Source organism: Tiliqua scincoides, chromosome 4 (genome assembly GCF_035046505.1).
Source record: "Tiliqua scincoides isolate rTilSci1 chromosome 4, rTilSci1.hap2, whole genome shotgun sequence".
Lineage (NCBI taxonomy): Eukaryota > Metazoa > Chordata > Lepidosauria > Squamata > Scincidae > Tiliqua > Tiliqua scincoides.
Genome location: NC_089824.1, coordinates 193,113,464 through 193,139,462, shown reverse-complemented (window position 1 = coordinate 193,139,462; position 25,999 = coordinate 193,113,464). Strand labels below are relative to the sequence as shown.

The following is a 25,999-nucleotide window of genomic DNA, read 5'->3' as shown; positions in this document are numbered from 1 at the left end:
GCAGCTATCTTTTGTTTCTTCAGAGCTGGACACAGAGCGGAAGAGCAGGGAGCATCCTAGCTGGGAACGACTCTGTCCCCACCATAGCTCTTTGTAACCGAAATATCTTGGCAGTCACAATAGGTTCTCTTCCTTTCCAGTTGCTCCATAAGTGTTAATATTAACCCAGAAATTTATTTTAATTTAAATAAAAACAGTATCCAAAGTCGCCCAAATATGTCTAAATTACAGGCAGCAGTAATGCTTGGCATTTTTTTACAATGCCAAACTTGTGTTCAGTTGCAATCATTTTTGTGAAGAATCTGTGGTCAGTCCTCTGATGACAGGTTGGGGCATCATCAAAATCGTGTCTGCAGAAGAAGCACATGTCACTTCATTTAACTACTCACAAGGGAAATAAATGGAGGGCCAAACGCTGCATTGAGGGTTAGCTTGGATATTCCTTGTCAAAACTGATGTTTTACAAGACGTAAATGATAGTTTTGTCGACTTGTCGTTTGTTGACTCCTCAAATGCTTCTAGAACTTGGTACTTGGAAATTACTTCCAAGAAGGATCAGGGTGTCAACACCCATATCCTTTCCTACCTAAGCCTCCCCCTTTCCAAGTATCAGCCCTCCCTTCACTTCCAATAGGTTCTCAAGGGGATGGAATGGGACTTCAAGAATTGAACTCAAGTTTTGAGGCGGCTGCCAAGGAGAGAATAAACCAGACTTCTGACCATGTTAATGTCAATTTCCTTTCAAAGGCAACATCTATGTTTGAAAAGAAATAAAGCAGAAGCCTGCATGCACAGATGCTGCCCCGGGCCTAGTTACTGCCTTTGACAAATGCAAGCCCAGCCACGTTACAGTCGCTCTGTTGGCCTAGGAAACCCATATACTCCACGAAATGACAAAAGAGTGACGACAGAAGCCTCGCTGGCTTCAGAAGCGTCTTGTGGCGCCTTCCTATTCATGATGCTCTCTTCCAGTGTTCACTGGTGTCTAATAGCAACAGCAAGAGACATCCTCTTAATTATCAGTCCCCACCCCCATCCCCTGCAGGAGGAGAGAATTTCTACTGCAATGGGAGTATGCCCAGCAGGAGCCCTCACTGTTACCACAGCAGCTGACTCCTGCCTGGAGATTACAGTGACAGGCCGTGAGTTTCTGGGACTTACGCGAAGACTACGTTTCAGCAGCCTTAGATTGAGAGGCACCCAAGAGAAGCGAACCAAGTGATACCGCTACAGCAAGCTGCTACCTATTTAGCTCCAGTGGCATCTTGGGTGCTGTAAGGAACACAGAGGCAACACAACCCCAGCCTTGTACAGACAATGTATAGGGATGCTGTGGCACTCACGCAGCGGTCCCTTTGCAGACTCTGCAAAGAAACCCTGCAACCCACTCACAGCTATAACAGAGACACTTTTACAGAAGGCTTTTTTGTATTTTCCAGACCACATTAAGAAACAACGCATTCCAAACTAAAGAGCATTCTTTGCATCTTGTGGAAACAACATTTATGCAACCATTCCCCCTCCTCCATCTTCCATCCAATTTTGGGTTTTGTATTTTTTTTTTTTGTCTTAAGGCTGCATTCTCGCAACGCCTCCTACTGCAATACCATTGAATTAACTCTAATAATACTGTCCACAACGATTTAGGATCACAGTTGTGACGGTTGCAGCCTGTTGTCAGAAGCTGCCCTATGTGCTGCAATTTTCCACAAGGCATTTGGACACACAGACTGACTGTAGCTTGTAGTTTACTGCTGGCACCAGGGAATGCTGAGACAAAGAGATTGTGGCCAAAAGCAACAGGTACATTCACAGCTAGCCACATTGTGTTCCAGAATCGCACTTGGTGTGGTGCATTTGTGTTTGTTTACACGTTAGCTTGGTGGCACCATTTAGTAAGCCAAGGAAATGTTAAAGTATCAAAAGATGCGAAGAGGTGGAAGGTGGCTGTACACACAGATTGAGGGAAATGGTATCAGTTGTCATATACAGGTTGAGACCAATTATTTGCATGGGTTCAGTTCCAAGCACTCACTTGGATGGCAAAAAAACGCACTATAGCAAATCCATTTAAAAAACAAAGTTCCTTTGCTCTGGTGATTTAAAAACACCCTCGCTGACCTTTGTGATGTAAGATAAGAGTCATTAAGAAGACAATCCATCAATCAGTCCTCTTCCAAGCACTTACAAAGGCGCTTCACTCAGCCCCTCCCTTCACCAATGCAAAGTGATCACCTTTCTTTCACCTGCTCAAGGGGAAGGGAGGGGTCACCTGGAGAGAGAAGGATTGATGGATTGTCAGCCAGCTGCCCTCTCTCTCTCTCATTAAGGAGGCTATTGTTAAAGGACTGTTCAATTTTTCAAACTGATTTTAAAGGGGTGCATTTTTCCCCTTCTCCAGGGATCAGCACATTCCTTCTCATTTGCAGGGGCCATTCGTGTTGAGTCAAATCCGTGCACAAAAATCCGTGTACAACAAGACTGGACCTGTATGTCTGGAACTTACAATCAAATAGCTAAAAGTAGTACTCAAACTTTCCAGAAGCCTGAGAACCTGGGGTAAGTGCTTGTAGGAGTGAGGACTGGGATGGGGGGGGGGGATAGCCCGATGGCGCCATAGCGATCACAGTGCTATGGGCACCCGGGCATATTTAAACATACCTGGGGAGACTGTGCACCCTCCCAGAGGGTCCTGGAGGCTCACAGCCCCCTCCATGAGCCTCCTCTCCACTGCAGTGGGCTCCGATCTGCAGTTGGAGCCCACTTCTGGTTTGCAGCCAGAGCTCCAGGGTGCGGAACTTCTGAAACCACTACAGCAGAGGGAAGGCTTGTAGAGGCGGCTGCAAGCCTCCAGGACCTTCCAGGAGGCTTCACAGTCCTCCTAAGTATGTTTAAATGAGCCTGGGTGCCCGCAGGTGATCCTTTTACATTCCAATGGTGGGTCATGACCCACCACTTTGACCCATCACCACTGAGTTAATGAGTTGCATGTATACAGTTGCTCTGTATACAGTGGGCTCTTCTCATTTGCAGGCTCAGCACCTGCAGATTTGAGCATCTGTGGATGTGGTGCCCACAGCTCAGAGGTCTTCCGGTCATGTCTGGGAGGTCTTCTGAGGTCAGGGAAGGTCCACAGCCCGTTCCACAGACCTCAGAACATCTCCCAGATGTGACTGGAAGCCATTGTTGCAAACCAGAAGTGGCTTCTGATTTCAACCAGGAAGCCTTCTGAAAACACAGGAATGCTAGTATGGATTTCTTCGACCTCCCCATGACAAACAGAAGCAAAAATAAGCAAATATATGAATGTGCATAATTTGCATAGGAACAGAATTCACCTTCTTTCCTGGCACATAATTTTTATTGACCCCCCCCCCCGGCTCCAAAATGTCATGGAGCTAATGACAAGACAGATCCAAAGAGGCAGATCCAGACCAGATCACAGAAGAATAGATTTTTCCCCCCTCATTTTTCCTTTTACTAAATTTGTGACTAAAATAGAGCAAAAGGGTGCAATCCTAACCAACTTTCCAGCAATGGCATAGCTGTGCCAGTGGGGCATGTGCTGCATCCTGCAGTTAGGGGGCAGTTATGGAGGCCTCCTCAAGGTAAGGGAATGTTTGTTAACATTCAAAGGGTTAGGATTGCAGCCTAATTTGCTCAAGACACTAGAGCTTGTCTATGGCTGAGCTCTCATCAAGCCAAATAGCTGACAGCCCAGATTATGTATATGCCAATCTCATGGAGTCATAAGATTGAGGCTGATGCAGCCTGAATAGAAAACAGCACAGGAGATGCCTGCTTGTTTAGGTGGCCAAGAAGGAGAGGACAGACAAGGAGAAGACAGAGGTGGAAAGTCAAATGATTCTGCTTGGTCTTTGCAGGCATTAAATAAAATGAATGAAACTTAAGCCCCAACTTCCCTTTAAAAAAAAAAAAAAAAAGCTTTCAATGAAGCTTAAGTTTATCATAGTAATAAAAACTAATGTAAGACCAGTAAAACTTCTTCAGATGGTTGGAATTAAGTGCTTGGCTACAAGTGCATGGCCTTATTCGGCTCAATCTTGGAGGGATGCCAGAATAGGGTTAAGCAGTTGCTACTGGAGAAAGTCAAGGAGGTGATGGTGATGTTTGCATTTCATAATGCGTCATGACCACTGTTTACTGTTAATTTTGTTCTTCTTACAGAAATGATTTAATTAAAGAGTAAAATATACTTTAAAAGGGAAACAAATAAAATGTCAAAGCCAAGAAACAAACAAAAGCAGTCAAAGCAAAGAGCTTTAAAATTAATCAAAGCCAAAGATGGCTTCTGAAATGGAAGACATTACCTAAGCCAGGCAAACATGCCTAGGAAACATATCCGGGCAAACTGCCACTATAGTTGGGGGTATTTTTTTTGCATGTTTTGGTATGAAAACAGTACAGGGTGAACTTGGAAACTCACTTTCATATTGTGTGATGCTCTCAGGTTGGATCGCTCCCCCCCCCCACACATTTTGAAAGAAAAAGGATTGTTTCTGGTCCACTAATCTAATCCTGCCTTCTAAAGATGGGTTTATGTCACGAGCAGTTTTGCCCACACTCAACAGGGTTTCCCCATCATAATTCATTCTGTTGCTCTAGGCACATTCTTCCACAAACCGTTGGCTCAAACACACTTGCTGCAACCCAGTCAGGCAGAGATTTGCCACCCAAGACAAACATTTATTTTGTCACCTCACCCCATCTGCATATTGTTCAGGGTGTGTGTTTGTGTGTGTGTGACAACTGCATTCCACCTCCACGGACCTCTATTTCATATGAGCAAATGAGGGGAACAGGCTGCAATCAGCAACCAAAGGTCAGAGGAGACAGGTGTCCCTTGCCCTAGATCCTGTCGCTCCAATCATCTTGGGTGGGACACATATCTTGCCTTGGAAGGTTTCCCAAACAGAATGGCATGTCTTCAGCTCTGTTATACTTCAGACAGCAGTAGCAGTGCCTATCTGACTGGCTAAGCTGGCTATGTGTGTCAGGGCAGACAGGCACTGATGGATGTGTGCCTGCCATGCACCCTGTAAATGTTTGCTACGGACTTTCACTAGTAATGAGAGACCTCTGCTGATCGAGAAGCGCATTGAGCTTACTTCTGAGTAAACAAATGTTGGATCTCACCTATTCAGATGGGCACTGGGGTATATTAAGAGCTGTGTGGACAGCAGTTTTAACTTTGCTTCCTATCAATGGCAGAAAAGTTCTTTCTTCTGCATTGCTTAATGGCCCTTGTTTGGAAAGGATAAGGATACAGCTGGTACAAATGATGTTTACAGCACTTGAGTTGTGATCAGTTCTTGCCATGACCTGACTTTTCCCCTGGATTGTGTTTAGTCATGTGACTGGTATACAAGAGCAGAAGGCAATATCTAGATAACAACTTGTTTTAAATGACTTTATCAGCTGGAGGAGAAAAATATGATCACATTACTCCCCACCAAGAACATTTAGAGGACATTTCCTGGAAACGTTGGGCAGTCAGAAACCTTAGTTCTCCATGCAGAATTACTGACAGTGGTGGTGCCAAATGTGCTGGGGTCCTTGGAGACACACAATCCATGTGTGGTCCCCCTTTACAGGTACACAAACACACACCGGTGAGCTCTCCCCTCCACCCTGAGAGTCTGTCCAAATGCTAGATGAAAGATGGAGAGCTTTCCTTCATATTACAGCTTTAGCAGCAGCAGAAAACACTAATTTCCTCCACTTGCTGCCCAGTTTCTAAGGCAAAAGGAGGAGGGGAGCTCTTCGGAGTGGCCACGGCTGTGGTGAAGGAAAATTCCATCTACTGTGGTTGCTGTGCTCCTTCCACCTATCAGCCAGCAAATGTGCCTTGACACCTGTAGCGTATCAGGCAATGGAAGGGGAAGGCATACCAGTTGCAGAGAGCATAAGAAGAGCCCTGCTGGATCAGGCCAAAGGCCTATCTAATTCAGTTTCCTGAATCACACAGTGGCCCACCAGATGCCTCTGGGATCACACAAGACAACAAGATAGCTGCATCCAGCTGTCTTGCCCTTGCACCTGATATTCAGACATGGGCAACCTTTACAATCCAAAGGTTGCATACAGCCATCATGAGTCGTAACCTGTGAGAGATTCCCCCTCCATGAATCTGTCAAATCCCCTTTTAAAGCCACAGATTAATTGTGCACTGGGTAAAGAAATACAGGTGGTTCCACATTATCTGTGGGTTCGATACCCACAAATTTCATCATCCAGAGGTTCTGAACTCATGGGGGAGGAGCCCCACCTGTACCCTCTGAATGTGACCAGAGCTGTGCTCCAGTTGCATCTGGAGGGTGTTCTGAGGGGCCAGGGAGGCTGCATGCTGCCTCCCCGACCCTCAGAATGCCCTTTTTGGGGGAGGGGGGGAATGTGACTTCCAGTTTCTCAGGACCAAAGGGTCACACAGGTTCTCCCAGACATGCACTGTCAATAATGTTTACTAAGTATACAATATCCTTAGAAAGTATACAATCCCAAAGACAAGATTTTAAAAAGCGGTCATGCAAGTGTTGAAGAAATATACATCTCCCTTGAGGTTCTAGTGGATTCCATGGGGTGAGGGGCTTACTTCAAAAGTAAACTTGCACTTGATCACACTGTTAGAATGCAATACTCACTCTCTTATTGTGTTTCCAACCTTCCTTTCCTTTCCCATCTCTGCAACCTACTCCACCCCACTGATCACACTGTCTGCTTTCCAGTGTACTTCAAAGGCAATAGTTACTCACTGTGAAAAGTTATTTTTCAGCCCGGTCCCACCCCTGTTTCTCAGCAGGAAATGAATGTTCCAAGCACTGTGAAGCCTCTTTCTCCAATTCTCAGGACTCCTCAGGAACCAAAGTGTTTTCAGCTTTTATTTCCACCCGTTTTTGTTTTAAGTTCCTAATTCTTACAAGTCTTTGGGAGTTCAGTAAGTACCCCAAAACCTTCATCTTCTTTGTGAGCGATCCCATTTTAACTACAATCTCACTGGCACCCATGACCCAACTTTCTTACTGTGAAGTAGAGGAAGATTTGAACCAACTGTTAATGTGAAAGGAAGGGAGGTACTCCTTTAGCAGTCTGGGATTCAGGGTCAAACGCATGGCAAACAGTCCCTGCTGCAACAACTATGTTCTAGAATCCACAAAGCTTTTTTTGTAAGGCGCACACACACAAAGAAGTCTTGTACTTACTGGAATTTTGTTTGGATGCTGCTCTCGGATCTGCTGTACCTCTTTACAACGATCCGCTGTGAAAAGGGAGAAAGAATGGATTTAGACATCTGGAATACCTTTCCTGGACCACATAAACCTTTCATACCTCAATGGGTCTTGGACAAAAAGCAAGGCTGGCCCAAACTCACCTCTGCCCAATATGCCAGCTGATCTGTTATCCCAGCCAAATTCTGCTGCTTTTCTTCCACCCTCCCACAACATCACCAACATCCCTTTGTGAGAAGGATGGGGCAGCTGTTTTCAGCCAAAAACCAAAAAGGAAAGTGATTTCTTTAGGCCTTCCAGAGGCCTCAGAAGGCCTTGGAAAGGCCCCGTAAAGGCTTCTTTTAAAAAAGAAAAAAACCAGAGGTAGGGGAGAAGATAGCAGTGACGCCTTCCCGAGGTGGCGTCCTGGGACATTTGCCTCCTGACCCTCCCTAGGTATGTCAGTGTTCCGACCTCCTCCAACCTGCTGCTTAAAGCAACCATGTCTGGCCACATGTCTGGGCTGACCAGCAGGAAAAAAAAAAAGCCTACAAGAAAAACCTGTAAAATTCTGTAAGCCAAACTATACAAATCATGCCAAACGGAGATACCACTGTGAACATAATAATGATACTAACAATAAATAATATATGACATTTTTTTCCAGTCAAAGTGCTCAAAGGATTTTACATACAGTATTCCAATAAACTACGCAACCGCTCTTTAAGGCTGGCCAGGATTATTACTCCCACATTATATTATCAACAGTTTGCCAAATGTACAGCCAGACGCAGCAAAAGCTGTCAACAAGCTTCCCAAACTTGCCCAGAGGCAGCAGACACAATGACACCTAGGGCCTCTCCAAGCCTTTGGCACTGTACAGTATGAACAAGGGCTTCTCTTCCACCAAGATAGTTAATAGTAGTACTCCCGTATATTAGAAGGTCTTATTAATTACAACTCCTCTCCCTCTAACATTAGCATACAACTAGTTTCTTACAGCACCTCTACCTCCAGATTCCCATTCCATATTTGTCTACTTTGCATTCTACTCTCAGGCCCATACACACATCCTCTAGTTGTCAAGCAGTATAGGCGTAAAGTCTTGGGATGACTTATCCCCCAAAGGCACAAGGCATCACTTGGGTCTAGTGCAGATTAGCTAGCTAGGTAACACAAAGTTTTGCTACAGCAATGAAATAGGAATTTACCCTGACCTACATGCAACATGATTGAACATGACCTACATAGTCAAAGTCCCAATTACCAATCCTCTTCTATGCCAGCTCATCAAGAAAGCATTCAAGATGGAAGCCAAAACTCTGACGCAAAGGGATGTTTTTGCCTGGGCAAAACAGCCACTCATAAACGGAAAGACAACCGGGGCTGCTATACATTTTCCCAGCATATACCCCCTCCCCCAGCATATACCTAGCTTACTTTCAGCATGCATGTAAAAATACAGTGCATGAATGAGCTTATAAAGGTGCAGGTCATACAAATGCTCTCATCAGCAGTCCATTTGCAATGTGTCCCCTCCCATCTAAAGAGAAGAACCTGGACTAGGTCATAAATTACCATGGACCTGAAGATGCCACCAGAGACACTTCCACACATCCCTAACCAACATAACGGTTCTGCAGATTCAGAGTCAACTTGCTTGAAAGCTGGGTATAAATAAAACAAAACAAATCACCAGAAAAGCATGAAAGGCTGCAGATCACTGTTGAACGTACACTCTATATAGCAAACCTAGGTTTGCCTCTTTGCAACTTGTGAAATGGCCCCCAGATATGCAACCAACTGGAAGCACAAGCCTCAACTCAAACAGGATGCATTAGGATGAAATGGGGAAAACCTGACATCTCAGCTCTGATCACAAATTCAGGATTTCCACTTCATTTCGTGGTAGAATGAGGATATGCACATATTGTCTCAAGATGATTTCACTGCTAATGTCCCCGCTGAGAATATTCTAGATCAATTGTGCGCATGTGTGTGAGTGGGGGAATAGATTAGAGGAGGGAAACATTTGTCACAAATTCAAGTGCTGCTTCAGATTCTCAATGCTTTGCAGATTACAAAAAGGGTAGAGAGTTTTGAGCACAGCAAGAAGGGATTATTCTAGTTTTCTAGATTTTTCTAGCCTGAAAAGAAACAGTATATGAATTTCAGGGGATTTTTCAAACACACAAACCCCACTATAACTTGCATTTTATAGACATGGTTCTCCCCTCCCCCCAACCAAAGCAGGAAATCTAAGAACAACAGATTTGTTCTGAGAAACCAAGACAACAGAGCATTCCCTTTAAAAATAATCAAAGTGGATTTTAGCCTAATGAGCCAAGTATATAAATACACACACACACAAACCCCTAACAAAGGCTGTAAGAAATATCATTATTCACAAGGAATGAATTTCAAACAATAAAATGTTTAGATGGAAACACAAGTTAAAAACAAGGATGTCAGTCTCAGATGGTTGGCAACCTTCAGTCTTGAAAGACTATGTTATAAGCCTGCAGCACCCAGTATTCCCAGGCAGTCTCCCATCCAAGTACTAACCAGGCCTCACCCTGCTTAGCTTCCGAGATCAGACGAGATTGGGCATGTGCAGGGTAACTGATATGGCAGCATACATACAGTTCACTCCAGATGTTCCATAACTGTGGGAGACAATATTTATTCTAATTTATTTAAAGTATTTTATACTGGTTTTCAGACTACAACGACCCCGTAACTGAAACCAATATTGTTAACCTATATTACAGATCGAGAACTGAGGTTGAGAGTGCAGTGGCTTGCATAAGGACACCAGGTGACCTCAAAATGCCTCTGCTGAGATATGTGCTGGGAACTTCTAGAGCAATGATTTTCTATGTTTTTCTTCCCTGCAGCTGACCTCTACAGTCTTCGCCTCTTGTGAAGTCATTTCTGGATTCCTGGAGACTCTTCTGGGTTCTGCGGCTCTGTTTCTAGAATTGTCTGACAATTCATTACTAAGGACAGTTGCCCTAGAGAGAGACCCACAGAACCTAAAAGCGTTTTTCAGCTATTGTAAACCGCTGTGCTCCAAACTCCTGCAGCACCACTGCACTGCACGGCACACTGGTTGAAAAATTGCTCGTGTATAACTGGAGCTCTTGATCACTATCCTAACCCTACACGTTATACACTTTTGCTGCACACCTCGGGTGTATAATGCATTTTCAATATTACCCCCAGTGACAAAATCCAGCCTTGCCTCCTCAGCATCTGCCGCGTTATTGTGGAAATAGTATAATATTTTTCTAAAGCTTGGATATATCCAACCTAACCCTTTCATACACAGCATGGCAACGGATGCTATGGCGACACAAAAATGTTAATGCCATAGGTCTGGAGAGATATATTACTCAACATATTTATGAGTAATTAGCCAGTCCAAATACACACCTCAGCGCCACAAGCACTTCACAGCCACTCAATTATGTATAATCTCATGTGTCACTCACTTGTGCTTTAAGAACATAAGAACAGTCCCACTGGATCAGGCCATAGGCCCATCTAGTCCAGCTTCCTGTATCTCACAGCAGCCCACCAAATGCCCCAGGGAGCACACAAGACAACAAGAGCATCCTGGTGCCCTCCTCTGCATCTGGCCTAGCCCATTTCTAAAATCAGGTTGCACATACACATCATGGCTTGTAATCCATAATGGATTTTTCCTCCAGAAACTTGTCCAATACCCTTTTAAAGGCATCCAGGCCAGATGCCGTCACCACATCCTGAGGCAAGGAGTTCCACAGACCAGCCACACGCTGAGTAAAGAAATATTTTCTTTCTTTCCTAACCCTCCCAACACTCAATTTTAGTGGATGACCCCTTGTTCTGGTGTTATGTGAGAGTGTAAAGAGCATCTCTCTATCCACTTTATCCTTCCTATGCATAATTAAAAACACTTACTTTGTCAGCTGATCACACCAAGCCACAAGTGTGCCAGAAATTCTCCTGTCTGATTTATACCCATGAATATTTTAACAGATAAAGCACTGTTGTGAGAATATAAATAATATAGACAGCAAGGTCCCCGAAGTGCTTTTGGATCCATTCAGATTACAGGGCTCAGAGAACTGTGCAGATATTTCTGGTTCTGCCACAACCCTGAAATCAAGGGTCTCCCAGCATCCACCCAACCGCTCAGATCTCAACTAAAAGCTAGCCAGCATCTGACAGATGCACAAATGAGAGCTTACTGCTCTACTTCACAACCAGGCAGAAAAGCTTAGCCAAGCAAAAATTGCTAACAAGCTGAGAACAAAGAGCAGCACCCATGTCACCTGAGAAAGAAGTGATTTGCAAGACAGCACCTTGAAGAAAAAGAGGATATGGGGGGGGGGGGAGTATTAAATCAGCTGCTATTCCATTGTTGAGAATGGCATTTGATTTACTAGTACCTGTACCAAATTCTTCTTCCCTTTTAAAAGTTGCCTGATCTGCAGAGTAGCATATTGTAAATCAGTTTTTTTGGGTGCTCTTTATTTAGGGAGGGAATAAACTACTAAACCTGTCCATAAAGTGCACTGCACTTAGAGTTTCTAAAGAAATGGGGCAAGATGATGTTATGCTCCACAATAAAATAATTAAAGACAAAAAGCCATTTCCATCTTGCTACAAAACTTATTTCTACACTGCAGCTACAGGCAATTTCTACCAGTCACCCAGTTTCAAATTGGGATACAACAATATCTTGCACTTGTGTCTGGTCAGGGATCAGAGCATGGAAGAAGGTGAAAAAATGGATGAATGACAAAGCATAGTCATATTTAGCTTGCAAATTTATTTTGGTCAGCAAATTTATTTTTCGTCAGCATAAATAACTATATAACATATGCAAATACATGCAAAACAGAAATAAAAGAAAAATAAACATAAGAACCTTGATGAATATCGTGGAAGGTTGAATGAAATCAGACAAAAGAGGGAATTGTATGGATGAAATCTGAAATATGATTATAACTGAAAACAGCTGAAAGAGCAAAGCAATGAAGTGGATGAAAGTCAGAGTATTGCTGTAATTGAAACAGCTGGCTGGAAACAGGATGCTGGGCTAGACTGATCCTTGGCCTGACCCAGCAGGGATTTTCTTATGTTCTTGTGGTAGCTCCTGAAAGGGAAATGTTCCAAAGCCATCATGAACACAAATTTCCAGCTGAAGGCTTGGAACTGATAGCACTAGGGTTTCATTATTGATTCAGATAACATATTAACTTTACTCAGTATTTACTCATGAGGGATCCATTCCCAGACTCCCTGTGGATACCTAAAGCCGCAGATAAACAAATTAATGGGTCCAGTCCATAGAACCGTTGAAGACAACCAGAGATGTTCTATGGTCGCCATCTGGAGGTGTTCTCAGGCCCATAAAAGCTGCATGTGGCCTCTAAAGGCTTCAGAAAGCCTCCTGGGAGGTGTTTAAAGGGCACTTAAGTGCCCACCAAACACCTCAGGGGACTTTCTGAAGCCTGTAGAGGCCATGAATGGCTTCTATAGGCTTCAGAAAGGCTCCTGGATGTGACCAGAGGACCAGAGACCTAAGTCTAGCCTCCACCGCAGGTTCGGAACCTGCAGTTAGTTAAAACTGCGGGTCCCAAATCCACTGATATGGAGGCAGGACCTGTAATCTTAAAATTTGGCAAATACCAAAGCGTAAAGTGGTCAGCAGGACATTGTCAATCATATAGAAGAATAGGCTTTGCAGAGAAAGAATTAGCAAAAGAAGTCATGCCTCATGGCTTTTAGGAGTTCTCAGAGAGCATCAACAAGGATGTAGACTGGGAGATCCAGTAGACAAGAACATAAGATTTCCCCAAAGGCTTTTAATAAAGGCTGAGTAAACTAGATATGGGGTAAGAGACCAGGTGCTCTTTACAAATAACAGGGGAAAAAAGGGTAGGAGTAAACTGACAGATTTTACATAGCCACAACACAATGTAGGAGTTCCCCAAGGATTGGAATTAACAGAAGCTTTGTCTGGGGCCCAGTTGAGCAGTAAGGAAGCCAAATTTGCAAATGCACCAAATGGTGAAAGCCTAATACAAAGAGCTCCAAAAGGGGCTCTCCAAACTGGGCAGCTAGTTGGCAAATGAGATTCAAAGTAAGCAAGTGTGAACTAAAGTGATTCACACCGGTACAAGAAAGCCCAATTTCACAGATATGTTGATGGAATGTAATTTGACAGTGATTAGCCAGAAAAGATCTTAGGGTCACAGTGGATGAAAACGTCAACAAAGCATATGGTAGTGGTGAAAGAATAAAATTCTACATTAAGGATTACTAAGAAAGAGACTAGGGGGGAAAAGTTGCCATCACAATGCCCTTATACACCATGCCTATTTTATGGGAATACCACATCTTCCAATACAGAAGAACTCAGAGTTGCCCAGTGAAACTGACTGGTGGTAGATTCAGACAAAAGAACTTAATGCAACACCTAGTTAAATGATGGAATGTGGTGCCAATATATATGTACTGACTGACAGCATTAAAAGGGATCATACAAATCACGAAGGCCAGGTCTATAAATAGCTTTCAGTAACGTTAGCTAGATCAAACCTTCATGTTCAGAGGTACTATACCTTGGAATAAACTGACTAGGGAGGGAAAGGCCATCATACTCTCCTTGGGAACTCCCAGAAGAACCTGGCTAGAGATAAGATGCAGGACTATATAGACCTTAGGTCTGATCCAGCAGGGTTCTTCTCACATTCTTATGATCAAAATATTTGAAGCTTTTAATATATGTTAGCAATGATTACATTGGAGACGAAATTTATCAAGAAGCAGGATCGGGCCTTCTAGTCAAATGTTTTGACAGTTCAGTGTCCAAAGGCACCATTATTCAGCAAGTGTGCTAGGACCTACAGCATAAGCATATGTACATTTACTCAGAAGTTAATCCTACCCTGTACAAGAGGTATAACTTCTGGGAAAGTGTGCCTTGGTGTGGCAGCCTTCGCTACGCAAGTGTGTGATGCCTGGCAGCCGTCTTCCGTGTGTCTCCCATACCCTGGGAACTGTGTGCTTTCCTCCTGAGCGGTTCCCATGAGAAGCAGAGAAGTTGGGCCCAAAACAATGAGCAGCTGCCTGGTGTTATGAGAATGGGGTGATAAGATGCACGCCTGCATGCTCCCAAAGCTCAAGGCTATGTTTATTCTTCACATGTAACAAGTTAGCTGCACTTGCTTGATAGCCCTTTTCCCAAGTAATAGGAATATGCCTTTCTGTGTGCCACTTCAGCAATAAATACTTAAGTCTATGTAAGCTCCTGTGTTCAGTTATTGCTTTGCTTCCAGGCCTTGCTGATGACACTTGCAGGCTCCTGTAAACTCATGCACTTAAGCTATTTTATGACAACCTTGGACTTGACCTGCTTCTTCCTTAGACCCCAAAGAACCTCCAGTTCACAACCAGAGCCTGGAAAAAAGTGCTTCAGTTTTCCACAACACCACTGTACATTTCCCCCCTATAAACATATTAACTTGATCTACAATTCCAGGCACAGCTGTGTGTACAGAAGTCCTACAGTAACCAGATTAGATGTAAGGAATCGTGTGCCAGATGGCAACATTACAGTGTAAACCGGGGAAAAAGGAGAACTCAAGAGAAGGACAATAATATTATATTACACATACACAGGCTGCAAAGATGTTATGAGAGAACAGGTTGAAATGACATTTTATCACAGTCCTTGTATGAAACCATACAAACCCTTCCAGATGATCAAACAATAGCCCCAAACAGTCCTTACATTGTATCTGTAAAGTTTACACTACTAATTGCAAAGCCTACTTCTACCAAAAACAAGTGCAGTGTGGTGGTTAATAGAGTGGGCTGTGAGCAAGAAGAATTCCTATTCATGTCTCACCTCTACCATGAACTCACAAGTAGCCTTAGGCAAGCCTGCCTCTCTCTCTCTCTCTCTCTCTCTCTCTCTCTCTCTCTCTCAGTCTCCATCTGCAGTATGGGGACAGTAATGCTAGCTTAGCCTACAAGACTATTATTAGAAAGATTACCAACATAAAGAATGTGACGTGTCCTGACTAGTTAAGAGAAGCACTAACACCATACTAAGAATTGTGGGTGTTTTTTTATTACTGTCCTAAGCCCTACTCACACGGTGGCATGGCATTTGGTCACATGGGCAGGAGTTGCCAACGAGAAAGGTGTACTTTGTCACGGCCCAACCCACACAGCACAGACACACAGCAGCAAGGGTAGGCTAAACAAGAGAAGTAGGAAATGCCATGATCGGCACATCCAGTGTTCCAGTATAAACCTCACATTCCTACTACATTAGCCCAATTTTTACACAGATGAGTGGCACTTTCAAAAGCTGGCTCATGCCTTGTATAGATACGATTATGCAATATACATGGTATTGTACAGTGTAGCATAAGCAAAACGAGACAGTTCTCTTTTCAGAAAGTTTACAATTAGAAGTAGACCACAACAACAAATAACAAGGCCTAACTCCTCTTATTAACCTATGTACAGTATTCATTTTCTTCTTCCAGGGAACCCCTGCTTCATGTTCCACCACCAGCTGAAGTGAGCATGGGAGGAAGCCTTTGCTATTGTGGCCCCTGGATTTGGGAACATCCTGCCTTTAGGAGGTTCAGTTAGACCCCTTTCTCCCTGCCTTGGGCCATCAAGTTAAACAAAAAAAGCTACTATGCTCTAATGAACATTTGTCTGAACTTTGCCTTCTTTATGCATCTTGTTTTCTAGGGCTGTGATCTTGTTGCTGTTCATCTGTAAGTTCATCATTTGTTTTTAATTTGATTGTTTCAGCCACCTTGGGTGGTCCATTTTGGGACCTGGAAAGTGGAATGCAATTTTTGAGAAATAATAAACAGAAGAACAGCTGAGGCAAGAGAGACAAAGACAGCACTATACCGTACTCCTTTGAACTTTACTACATTGGGAATGAAGGCTTTGGTGGGTTTCAAGGCATCTTTAAGTATTTAATATCTGAAAACAGAAGCTTCCCTGAATTGAACAAGGTTGTGGACTGAGCAAATTTATTTTAATTTTGTACATTATATTGTTTTTTAATTTAATTTAATTGATTTTAATCCTGCCTTCCCTCCTGCAATGGGGCACTCACAAAAAAAGCATAATTTTAAAAAAAAATTACAAAATTAGTAGCACAAATAGGCCAAATTAAAAGCAGAGCATAGCGTAAGCAGAGCCCTTAATGAAACAAAACCAGACAGTAAAGCAGCTGAGTGCCTCTTTGAAAGATTCAGTCACATCTCCCCCCACTTTTTATTTTGATTTGTTTTTAAGGCCATGAGCTTCCATCAAGGTCCTGCTTGACTCAGCTTTGCACCTTCTCACCTCCACGAATGATGCAACGCATGAGCAAAACGGATGATTTGTCAATAGCGGGGGACACACACAAGCAATAAAACACTGGCAAACAACGTTAGTGAATGTCGTGGATACGCAGTCCAAGACAAATAAACATGACCGAGGTCCTTCTTTTTTAGCATGGAAACAAAACAAACAAGAAAAAAAATATATAACGGACAGTAGTCAAAATCCAGCTATAAAAGGCAAGGGAAAAATGTCTGAGCTTTAAGAAGTGAGGAGATGGTGTGAACTGGATTTTAAGAGGTTCTCTCTAGGAACTCTGCACCAAGTGTCCACAAGTCTGACATGTGAAGAGACAGAACCACGACTAGGAGCATTTTGTAAACAGATATATCCTCGTGACTACTGAAGCTGCTCGCTTTTGCACAGGAAAAAACAGTCGCTTTCGTCCAATGCAGATGGCTGGCTTTCTCCTTCCCAGAAAGTATTTAGCAAGCCAGTCAGCTGAGAGAGCAAAAAGGGCACATGGAAAATAAGCTGAAAGCAACACGTAACAGTTGCAGCTGCCTCGCCTGACCTCTGCCATCCCAGTCCCCTGTTCCTCCTGGGCTATTTTAATCCTGTTTGCTTTCAAGCAAATATGCTTCACATATGAAGCAGCTAGCCCTGAGCAGGCACTCATGTGGGAAAAAGAAAGTAAACTTTAGCACTCGCTGTTTTCCTGGAGGACATGATCCATTTCGGATAGGTGGTATATACAGCAAAGCAGCGACGGAATCCGGTTCCTGACATTCACAACACACGTGCTCTTTTTATTTGTTTTTAGTCAGGGAGTTATTCATTCTCGGTCCAGTGCATGAGGCAAAGGGTGGATGAATAAGTCCTTGGGATAACAACACGCTGTTCAAAACTCTGGCATATGGCAGACCAGCTCAGCTACTGTCATAAAAAAAAATATACAATGCGTCACAAAATTGTTTAATACCTCTCATAATGCATTTCTCCAAAGATAGGTGTTGGATGTTCCAAACTATTTACTTATCATTGAACTTTAAAAGAAGTGTGGGAGGGGGGGGAGAGAAGGGGTTGCTCTAAGGAAACTTAACCCCCTTTTCTCTTTGGTAAATCATATGCAACTTCCCAAGTAAGAGGAATCCAATTTTTAAAAAATGCTGTGGAAAAAGCACAAGACCCTGTAATGTATTGGGGTAGTAAGTGTGTGCTTTCTAGCAGGGTTAACAGCAGCTTATGGGGTGGGGTCAGACTGGAAAGATGGCACAGAGGAAACCTGTTAAAAATAACGTCCCCCAGTGCTACTACTCCAATACAAACTGGAAACACACTCACTCATGCACACATTCGGCCCGGCCCAGCCCAGCGGCAGGGTGACCAGATACATTGGAGATGCCTGTACCTTTAACCAATATATAGAAGAGGGAATTTTGGCAGGTGCAGTTCAAAATGGAAGTGTTTAAAAAGCTACACAGGCCAAAATCCCCTCTTAAATATACTGGTTGAAGGTATAGGCACTCTGTCCTCCATTGTATCTGGTCAACCTGCCCAATAGCTTTAAGTTGGCAGATACAATAATGGATTTTCTGCCTCATGTCTGATTTGGCCCTCAGTTAACTAGTACTTGGGTAACTGGAAACTAGTGTACTTGAATTTCTTGAACAGGGTGCTTCTTCTCTAGCCAGGTTCTGGTCACATGAGATAATTAGAAAACCAATCCAATTTCAATAATTCATTCTCTGGATGCCTTGAGACAAGTGTAGTTCCTTCTTGGCCCTCAAATTCTTCCTCTACAAAATGGAATCGATGGCGAACACTCTCATGGAATAGACATGAGGCTTGAAAATGGTGACGCAGGGGTTGCCTATAGCTGCTTGTGATGAGCAAGGACAGCCCTGAGAGCAATCAGACAGGAAAGTGTTTATAAACTGGGAATAGACTTTTTCTTTCAGGATCTTTCAAATCCCACAAAATAAACACCATACACATGAGCATTCAAATAGGTTAGCAAAAGATGAATGAGGTTAATAAAATTATACAGGGTATGGAAAAAATTGAGTGCTATTATTTTTTCTCCCTGCCTTATTCCTTGAGGTATTTGTTTTTGTTAAAAACACATAAAAACACAAAAAAACCCACATTTTGGTGTTTAAGATATTTTCCAGAAATTAAAACAGACTACTTTTCCAGTTCGAAATAATACTGTGGCTGCATCTGCTGACACTATGATACCTATAGCACCTACCCAGTACACTTTTAAAGTGTTAAAATTAATAAAAATGAGAAATTGGAATAAAAACACACAACACCACTTCTTGCCATTTTCATTTTTCCAAATCACAAAAATCTGTGAACAAATAAAACAATTTTCAAACACCCCTACTTATTACACTAGGGACCCAATTCTATGCAGCCACAATGCAGCCCCAAGGTAAGGAACAATATTTCCTTAACTTGAGGAAGCTGCCATGACTGCCCCCCCCCCCCACAGGATGCAGTGCACACCCCATTGGCACAGCTGCATCAGCGCTGGAAAGTTGGATAGGATTGGACCCTAGAACTCAGGCAATTGCATTGGATAATGGATTCAGAAGACAAAATGAAGAACTTCCTCACACACTGCATATCTAACTGGACAGACTTAACTGCCACAAGATGGAACAATGGCTGCTATCTTGAATGGTGTCTAAGATGGATTAGATAGATTCATGGAGGTCAGGATCTAGCAGTGGCTATCATGAAAACTAAATGTCTGACCACCGCATACCTCTGCATACCAGATGCTAAACAGAGTAACAGAGGATGCCCACTTCCTCCACTGTGGCATCCAGAGGCACTAAGCTGGCTAATGTGAAACACAGGATGCTGGACAAGATTCACATGTGGACTGATCCAGATGGGATCACGGACTCATTTAAAAATCTATAGTAAAACATTTTGAAAACAAGACATGCAATTAGCCATCAATAGACTGCCCAAGCTGAGACCTGTTAAAATCCGAGATAGGATGGAAGGGAGATAACCTGAAGGGCAGATAGATGAAAGAAAGATGACAGTACTGTCCTTAGCAGCTATGCAGGTGCATGACAATATTAAAATGCATGTCCAACAAAGCATCCATTACATATGATAAACAGCCAGGAAGGCCATACAAACTAGAGTGACATCCATCTGAAATAGGCCTAATTTTTTTTATACAGCAAATTGTGTTTTTAACTAAGATTTAAGCCTTCAAAGTAAAAGAGGCACCTTAAATACAAAACTTTTGGCAGCCCACTGTGTAATCCTTAACACATTTACTCAGATGACAATCTAACTGATTTCAATGGAACAGGTTCCAGAAAGGGGGCAGAGGGGAAAAGAGCAGAATAAGAAAACAACCGCAGTAAACTAGACAATGCTGGCCAGTTCTGACAGGCAGGGGTCTATTCACCAACTGACAGAATCCTTACTGGTGTTACAAACACCCTCTTTCCCCCAAACACTTGTCCATCTTGGTTTCAGAGTCCGGTAGGCCTCCCTGAAGTAAACAGGGATGAGATTTTGCTTGCTCCCAAGGAAAGGCCCCTCTATGGTTGATTAAATTTGGGTGCTTGAGGTATGACAAAGGATAGCTAGCAGGAACAAGTCCTGCCTGAATGTTAAATTGAATTACAATGCCCACTGGGTAGCTCCTTTACAGCAGGGGTACCCAAACCCCAGCCCTGGGGCCACTTGCGGCCCTTGAGGCCTCTCAACATAGCCCTCAGGAAGCCCCCAGTCTCCAATGAGCCTTTGGCCCTCCAGAGATTTGTTGGAGCCCACACTGGCCCGATGCAACTGCTCTCAGTGTGAGGGTGACTGTTTGACCTCTCGCGTGAGCTGTGGGATGAGGGCTCCCTCCACTGCTTGCTGTTTCATATCTGTGATGCTGCAGCAGCAGAATAGGAAAGGCCGGCCTTGCTTTGTGCAAGGCCTTTATAGGCCTTGAGCTATTGCAAGACCTTCATTCATTCATATAAGTTCATCTTTAATATATTCATTTATGTAAACTTATGTAAATTTATTCAAATTTTAAATGTAAATTAATTCTTTTTTCCCCTGGCCCCTCACAAAATGTCAGAGAGACAATGTGGCACTCCTGCCAAAAACTTTGGACACCCCTGCTTTACAGACTCTAAGCCAGAGGTGTCCAAAGTTTTTGGCAAGAGGGCCACATCATCTCTCTGACACTGTGCTGGGGGCCGGGGGAAAAAAGAATTAATTTATATTTAAAATTTGAATAAATTTACATAAGTTTACATAAATGAATATATGAACTTGTATGAATGAATGAAGGTCTTGAAATAGCTCAAAGCCTATAAAAGGCCTTGCACAATGCAAGGCTGGCCTTTCCTTTGCTGCTGCTATTGCATCACAGACCTGAAACAGCAAGCAGTGGAGGAAGCCCTAATCCCACAGCTCACGTGTGAGGTCAAACTGTTGCTCTCAGGCTGAGAGCAGATCTCCAGAGGGCCAGAGGCTTATTGGAGACTGGGGGCTCCCTGAGGGCCGCATTGAGAGCTCTAAGCCAAGAAGTTCTTCCACCTGAGATAACACATCCTGCCACACCATTGTTCAGTAGAAACTTCCTCAATGGGCCATCAAGCTGACTCAATCAAGGCCATGAAGGCCAAAATGCATCACTCAAGAAGCTCTCCAAACTCCTTTGTCCTGTAGATATTCCTTTGTTTCCTTTGTGGAAAGTTCTATAACTTCCCTGCTCTAGAAGCAGATTAGACAGAGCAACAAGACTAGACAAGACCAGACCAGACAGACAAGACACAAGAACAAGACAGAAGACACAGAAAAGAGGAGAGTTTGTTTACTCCAGAGGCAGTGGAGGAGTACAGCCTGGCATTTCACTTTGGAAGAACCTGGGAACTTTGCCTTGCTGTTCAAGAAGAGCTTCACACTCAAGCAAACCAGCAGACTAGGATAGGTGATTTCTTCCCCCCCCCCTTCCCAAAAGATTATTTCTTTAATAAACTCTTTATCTTCTTTGAAAAGCTCTGTCTTGTGGTTACTGTTAGCCTAATTTTTGAGGCACGTTGAGATTGGTTGCCCTGCTCATCCATGTCAATCATCCCAAACCTTGTCACACTGCTAGATCTGACCTCCTGCTTGCTAATGTCCCCAATTTTAGTTGTGTGCGCATGACATGTGCAGGTCACACATGTACATGTGAAGGAGCAGTGTTGGCAACACTGGATTCCTTTATAAGCCCAGTAACAAAAACAGTTAAAAGGGAAACCAGAAGTACATCAATATGGGAACACAATCACAGTGGCTTACACAACCGTCCTGGCCCACAGATACATAATGGAAACTAAACAGAGTTAAGATAATGGGGGGGGGGGAGTACTGACACACTGGCATTTTCTTTGGCAAAATGCAAACCAATATTCTTCCAAAGAATCACAGGCATAAGCTGCGAGAACTGCCTACTCTGTCCATAACAGAAGGCTCTGAAACTGCTTAACTGATCTTCCCTGACCTTTGAAAGCCTGAAGAACAGCAGTGTGCTCTTGTACAGCTCTGATGTGCACCAATGAAGGCTACTCAGGGTAACTTCCTAGTGGACTGTGCACACTGTGTCCCGAGGAAGTCCAAATTCTGTGCTCTGAGCAAATTGTGTAAGGTGAGCGGACTTTCTTGTTTTGCGTAAGTTATTTTGCTTCCCACCAGGAGGTGGCCAGACTGGAATGCACTGGCAAAGGTCCTAGGAGATGGAAAACAGGTGAGCTCCAGAGGGTTAGAGAAAGGAGCCATGAGGGAGGAACAAGCTGCTGTGCGTGGCACTGATAGCTACAAATCCTGCTCATTCTCTCAGGCTTCTGAGTTCTCTAGATATTCCTACATGGTTTCAAGTTTACCATTCAGCATTCATAAGGAACGTTCCTTCCTGAAAAATGAGAATTTTGGTTTTCAGGATTTTGTGTAGATTCCACATTTCCTTGGCAACCTTATGGATATAAGGACATAAGAACAGCCCTGCTGGATTAGGCCCAGGGCCCATCTAGTCCAGTTTCTGGTATCTCACAGCAGCTCACCAGATCTCCGGGAATATGACATAAGGCCCCAACTACACACTTCCAGGACTGACAGACACCATTTATGCCAGACATGGTAAAGAAAGGAGTAGCTCTCACACTGTATTCATTTCACAAAACACACTTCCTGTCCAAAAAACAGTGGGTCAGCTTCAGTGGTACCTACCTGACTCCCCCCTTCATGCAATTAGGAGCTGACCGCACTCACACAGCACTCACTTCCTCATCCTGAGAAGGGGGGTTGGTCAGATAAGTATCATTCAAACCAGCCCAGCAGCAGCATACAACATCCAAAAATTGGAAAAACATTAATCTCTGATACATGGAGCTCTAAATTTGATACATAGTTAAGGATGAATGAGAGTCACAACAGTCCAAAAGGGGAAGGGACTTGGACATATATTCTGGAATGCATTTTCTGTTATTGAAATGAGTTTTTAAGGCAGTGAGCATATTCACAAATCACATCCCCCACATTTAGACTGGGAGATCCATCTTTACCCACAGAAGCCCTTTAGCTGCCCTTCAGAACACTGGGATGCTGGCTCTACACAGCCCACCTATTTACAGTGTATACACAGTACTGATTAAACCATGGTCAGTTCAGACAGTGACTAATCTATTTTAATCTTAGATTTCTGCATTATTTTGATTTTATTTTTTTGTAAAAGTGCCAAGGAGCAATAACCGGGAGAACGCGGTTTGTTTACCGACAAAGGAGTCACCCAAAGTTGCACACAGATTTCTCACTACTCATTAATCACAACATAGAAATGTTAAGTGGAGAATGCTAAGGGCATAACACATCTTTCAAAAGAGGAGGCGGGCCCATGCCTGCAATCTTGGATCCAATCAGAAGCTGGAAGGCAACATGCCTCTCTTCCAGCCCTGCGCCTTTCCCAAAGGCCACAAAATATTTGGCTCCTTCTCGGGCTGGGGGTTTCTCTGGCACCCAGAGCGACTTTTCAGCTCAGTTCTTTTCAGTTCCAAATCCTATCATTGCAGCCTCTAGACCACTGAACACATTTTCCCCCTCCCCTTCCATTTGCAGGCATTACATCACCACTAGGGCAGGGCTACTGCAGAGGCTGCTAATTACCTTTGGCTTCCTTCCTGCCTCTTTGCCCTCCCCAGCACAGCAGCAGGGAGGACAAAGCAAAACAAAGAGTCACCTGGCTGGCTCTGGCTGAACTGTCCCTCCAAAGCTAGACTCTACCTTCTGGCCTTGGGAAGTACTTCCAGACTTTCAAGGGGGGGAAACTGCAGCAATTTGCACGGGCAAGAGTCTCAAGGTGCCATGCCAGGGGGCGAAGGCACAATGGCAGGCAGTAGGCAATTGAGCAGCCATCTCTGGCATTAAGGGGGCTTCTCAGTTGTCCTCCCATAAGCAGAGGAAGAGCAAAGCTGCCTCATGAAGAGAGGGAGGGAGGCTGGGGAGACAGATGACATTATTGGGAGCCAAAGCCATTCCCGCCCATCTCTTGGGCACCTTGTTATGCTAGGGCAAAAGGTGTGTTTGCTCAGCCTCCCCAGACCACTGCCCCCTTCTAGTGTCAACTAAAAGGCAGTGCTCAAATTGCAGAGGGGACTGCCCACTCGTTTTTGCACCACCCCCTTCTCTCTAGAAGGTTAAGGGGGCATTGGGAGAACTTGGGGGGGCTTGTGAATATCATCAAGCTCCCCCACCACCAATTTGTCCATAGTTCACATGTCGCTATGGAAAAAGGAGGAGGAGATGGCACATTTATCAATGGCTTGCAAGATGCCTCCTCCTGGTCCTGGTGATGGCACAGCACTTTTTGGTCAGGGGTGGAAGACACCTGCCTAGAGTGGAACAAGCAGGACAGCACCTGCCCTCCCAGCTTCCATGACTTCATTTGTATCCCCACATCATTGCAGTTGAAGTCTTGCTCTAGAACAGCCATTTTCATCCACTGTGCCATGACACATTGGTGTGCCGCAAATGTTCCCAGGTGTACCACAGGAACGTGGGAGAGGGTCATTTATTAGTAGGGGGTTTGTGAGCCCCCCCCCCGTTGGCAGCACAGTGTGCCTTGTCAATTGTCCAAAAACGGTTGGTGCGCCTTGACCATTTTAGTGTCTTGCCAGTGCGCTGTGAGACTAAAAATGTTGAAAATCACTATTCTAGAATCAGAAGAACTAAACGGAGGGGAGTAGCAGGACACCCTTGTGGGGCGCTGTTGGTGGAGACACTGCACCTTAACAGGGGGGGCACGTGCTCCTCCCTCTTGGTGGTGCACACTAGTGCACTCCTTCCAGCACCATACCTGGAGCCCAATCCTATGCATGTGTACTCAGAAATAAGCCCCATTATAGTCAACAGGGCTTACTCCCAGGAAAGTGTGGATAAAACTGAGCCCAATCCTATGCACGTCTACTCAGAAGTAAGCCCCATTATAGTCAATGGGGCTTGCTCCCAGGTAAGTGTGGATAGGATGGCAGCCCCAACAGGAGAGCAGGGGTGGGTGGAGGGAAGGGAAGCATCTCGGGAAAAAAGCGACAGGAAAACAGCAGAGGCGTCCAGCCCTTCATCATTGGCAGACCCATCGCTCCTTCTCCAGCCCCACCACCTGCAACAGATCCCCGGATCCCAGCAGCAGCGCCCCATGGGGGGGGGAGGGAAGGATCGACGCTGGGGCTTGTTCCCCGCATTCCCACCCCCGGAGCGGCTGGATCTCCCTCCCCCCTTGCCAGCGCCGGGACTTACAGAAGCTCCGGCGCTGCTTGAAAGGCCGGTCCGAAGGCATCGCGGCCGGGGACGGAGAGCGCCGCGACTGAGCGGGGATGGAACCTCCCCGGTGCGCAAAGAGCCCGCCTGGGAGGCGCGCGGCTTCTTGGAGAGGAGGGAGGACCCCTCGGAAGGGCCGGTGGTCCAGCGGCAGGTGCTCTGGCGGGCGATGCTGCTGCCTCCAGCCGCCTCCTCGGTCGTGTGCCGTCGTCTGCCCCCGGCTGGACGAGCCGCGCGCTTCCCGAGGCTGGCGAGGCGGCGGTGACTTCATCGACAGCCTCCCGAAAGGGGAGGCGCGCGGTGCCGCCCCTTCTGCAGTGCGGCCTCCTTGCCAGGGGCGCAGCAGCAAGAGCCTGGGCAGGAGTTCCGCTGGTTACTCTGTTGCCACCAAGGAACTGGCAACAATACAACCTGCAGCGAGTACCACCAAGCATGTGCAGAGTGCCTGCCTGCCTGCCTTGTAAACAGCCCTGTCCTGTCCTCACAACCTCTCTCATCATACATACAGAAAAACAAAAAGCATTGGTGAGACTCACCTACATCTTATCCCCAGAACAAAATACTAAGTGCTTCCTCCATAAGAA

General features: G+C 44.6%; 1 protein-coding gene and 1 pseudogene across 1 annotated transcript in view; both read right to left on the bottom strand.

Annotated features, from left to right (window-relative positions):
- MAP1LC3A (microtubule associated protein 1 light chain 3 alpha) overlaps positions 1-25,686 on the bottom strand; it is a 39,983-nt gene extending 14,297 nt beyond the window's left edge. Inside the window, exons 1-2 of the mRNA XM_066624688.1 lie at positions 25,395-25,686; positions 7,221-7,276 (exon numbers count right to left, since the gene is read on the bottom strand). Of these exons, the coding sequence (XP_066480785.1) occupies positions 7,221-7,276; positions 25,395-25,686 (348 nt within the window). The remainder of the gene's footprint in view (positions 1-7,220; positions 7,277-25,394) is intronic.
- On the bottom strand, positions 9,743-9,865 carry LOC136649836 (5S ribosomal RNA; annotated as a pseudogene).
- Positions 25,687-25,999: the final 313 nt, after the last annotated feature.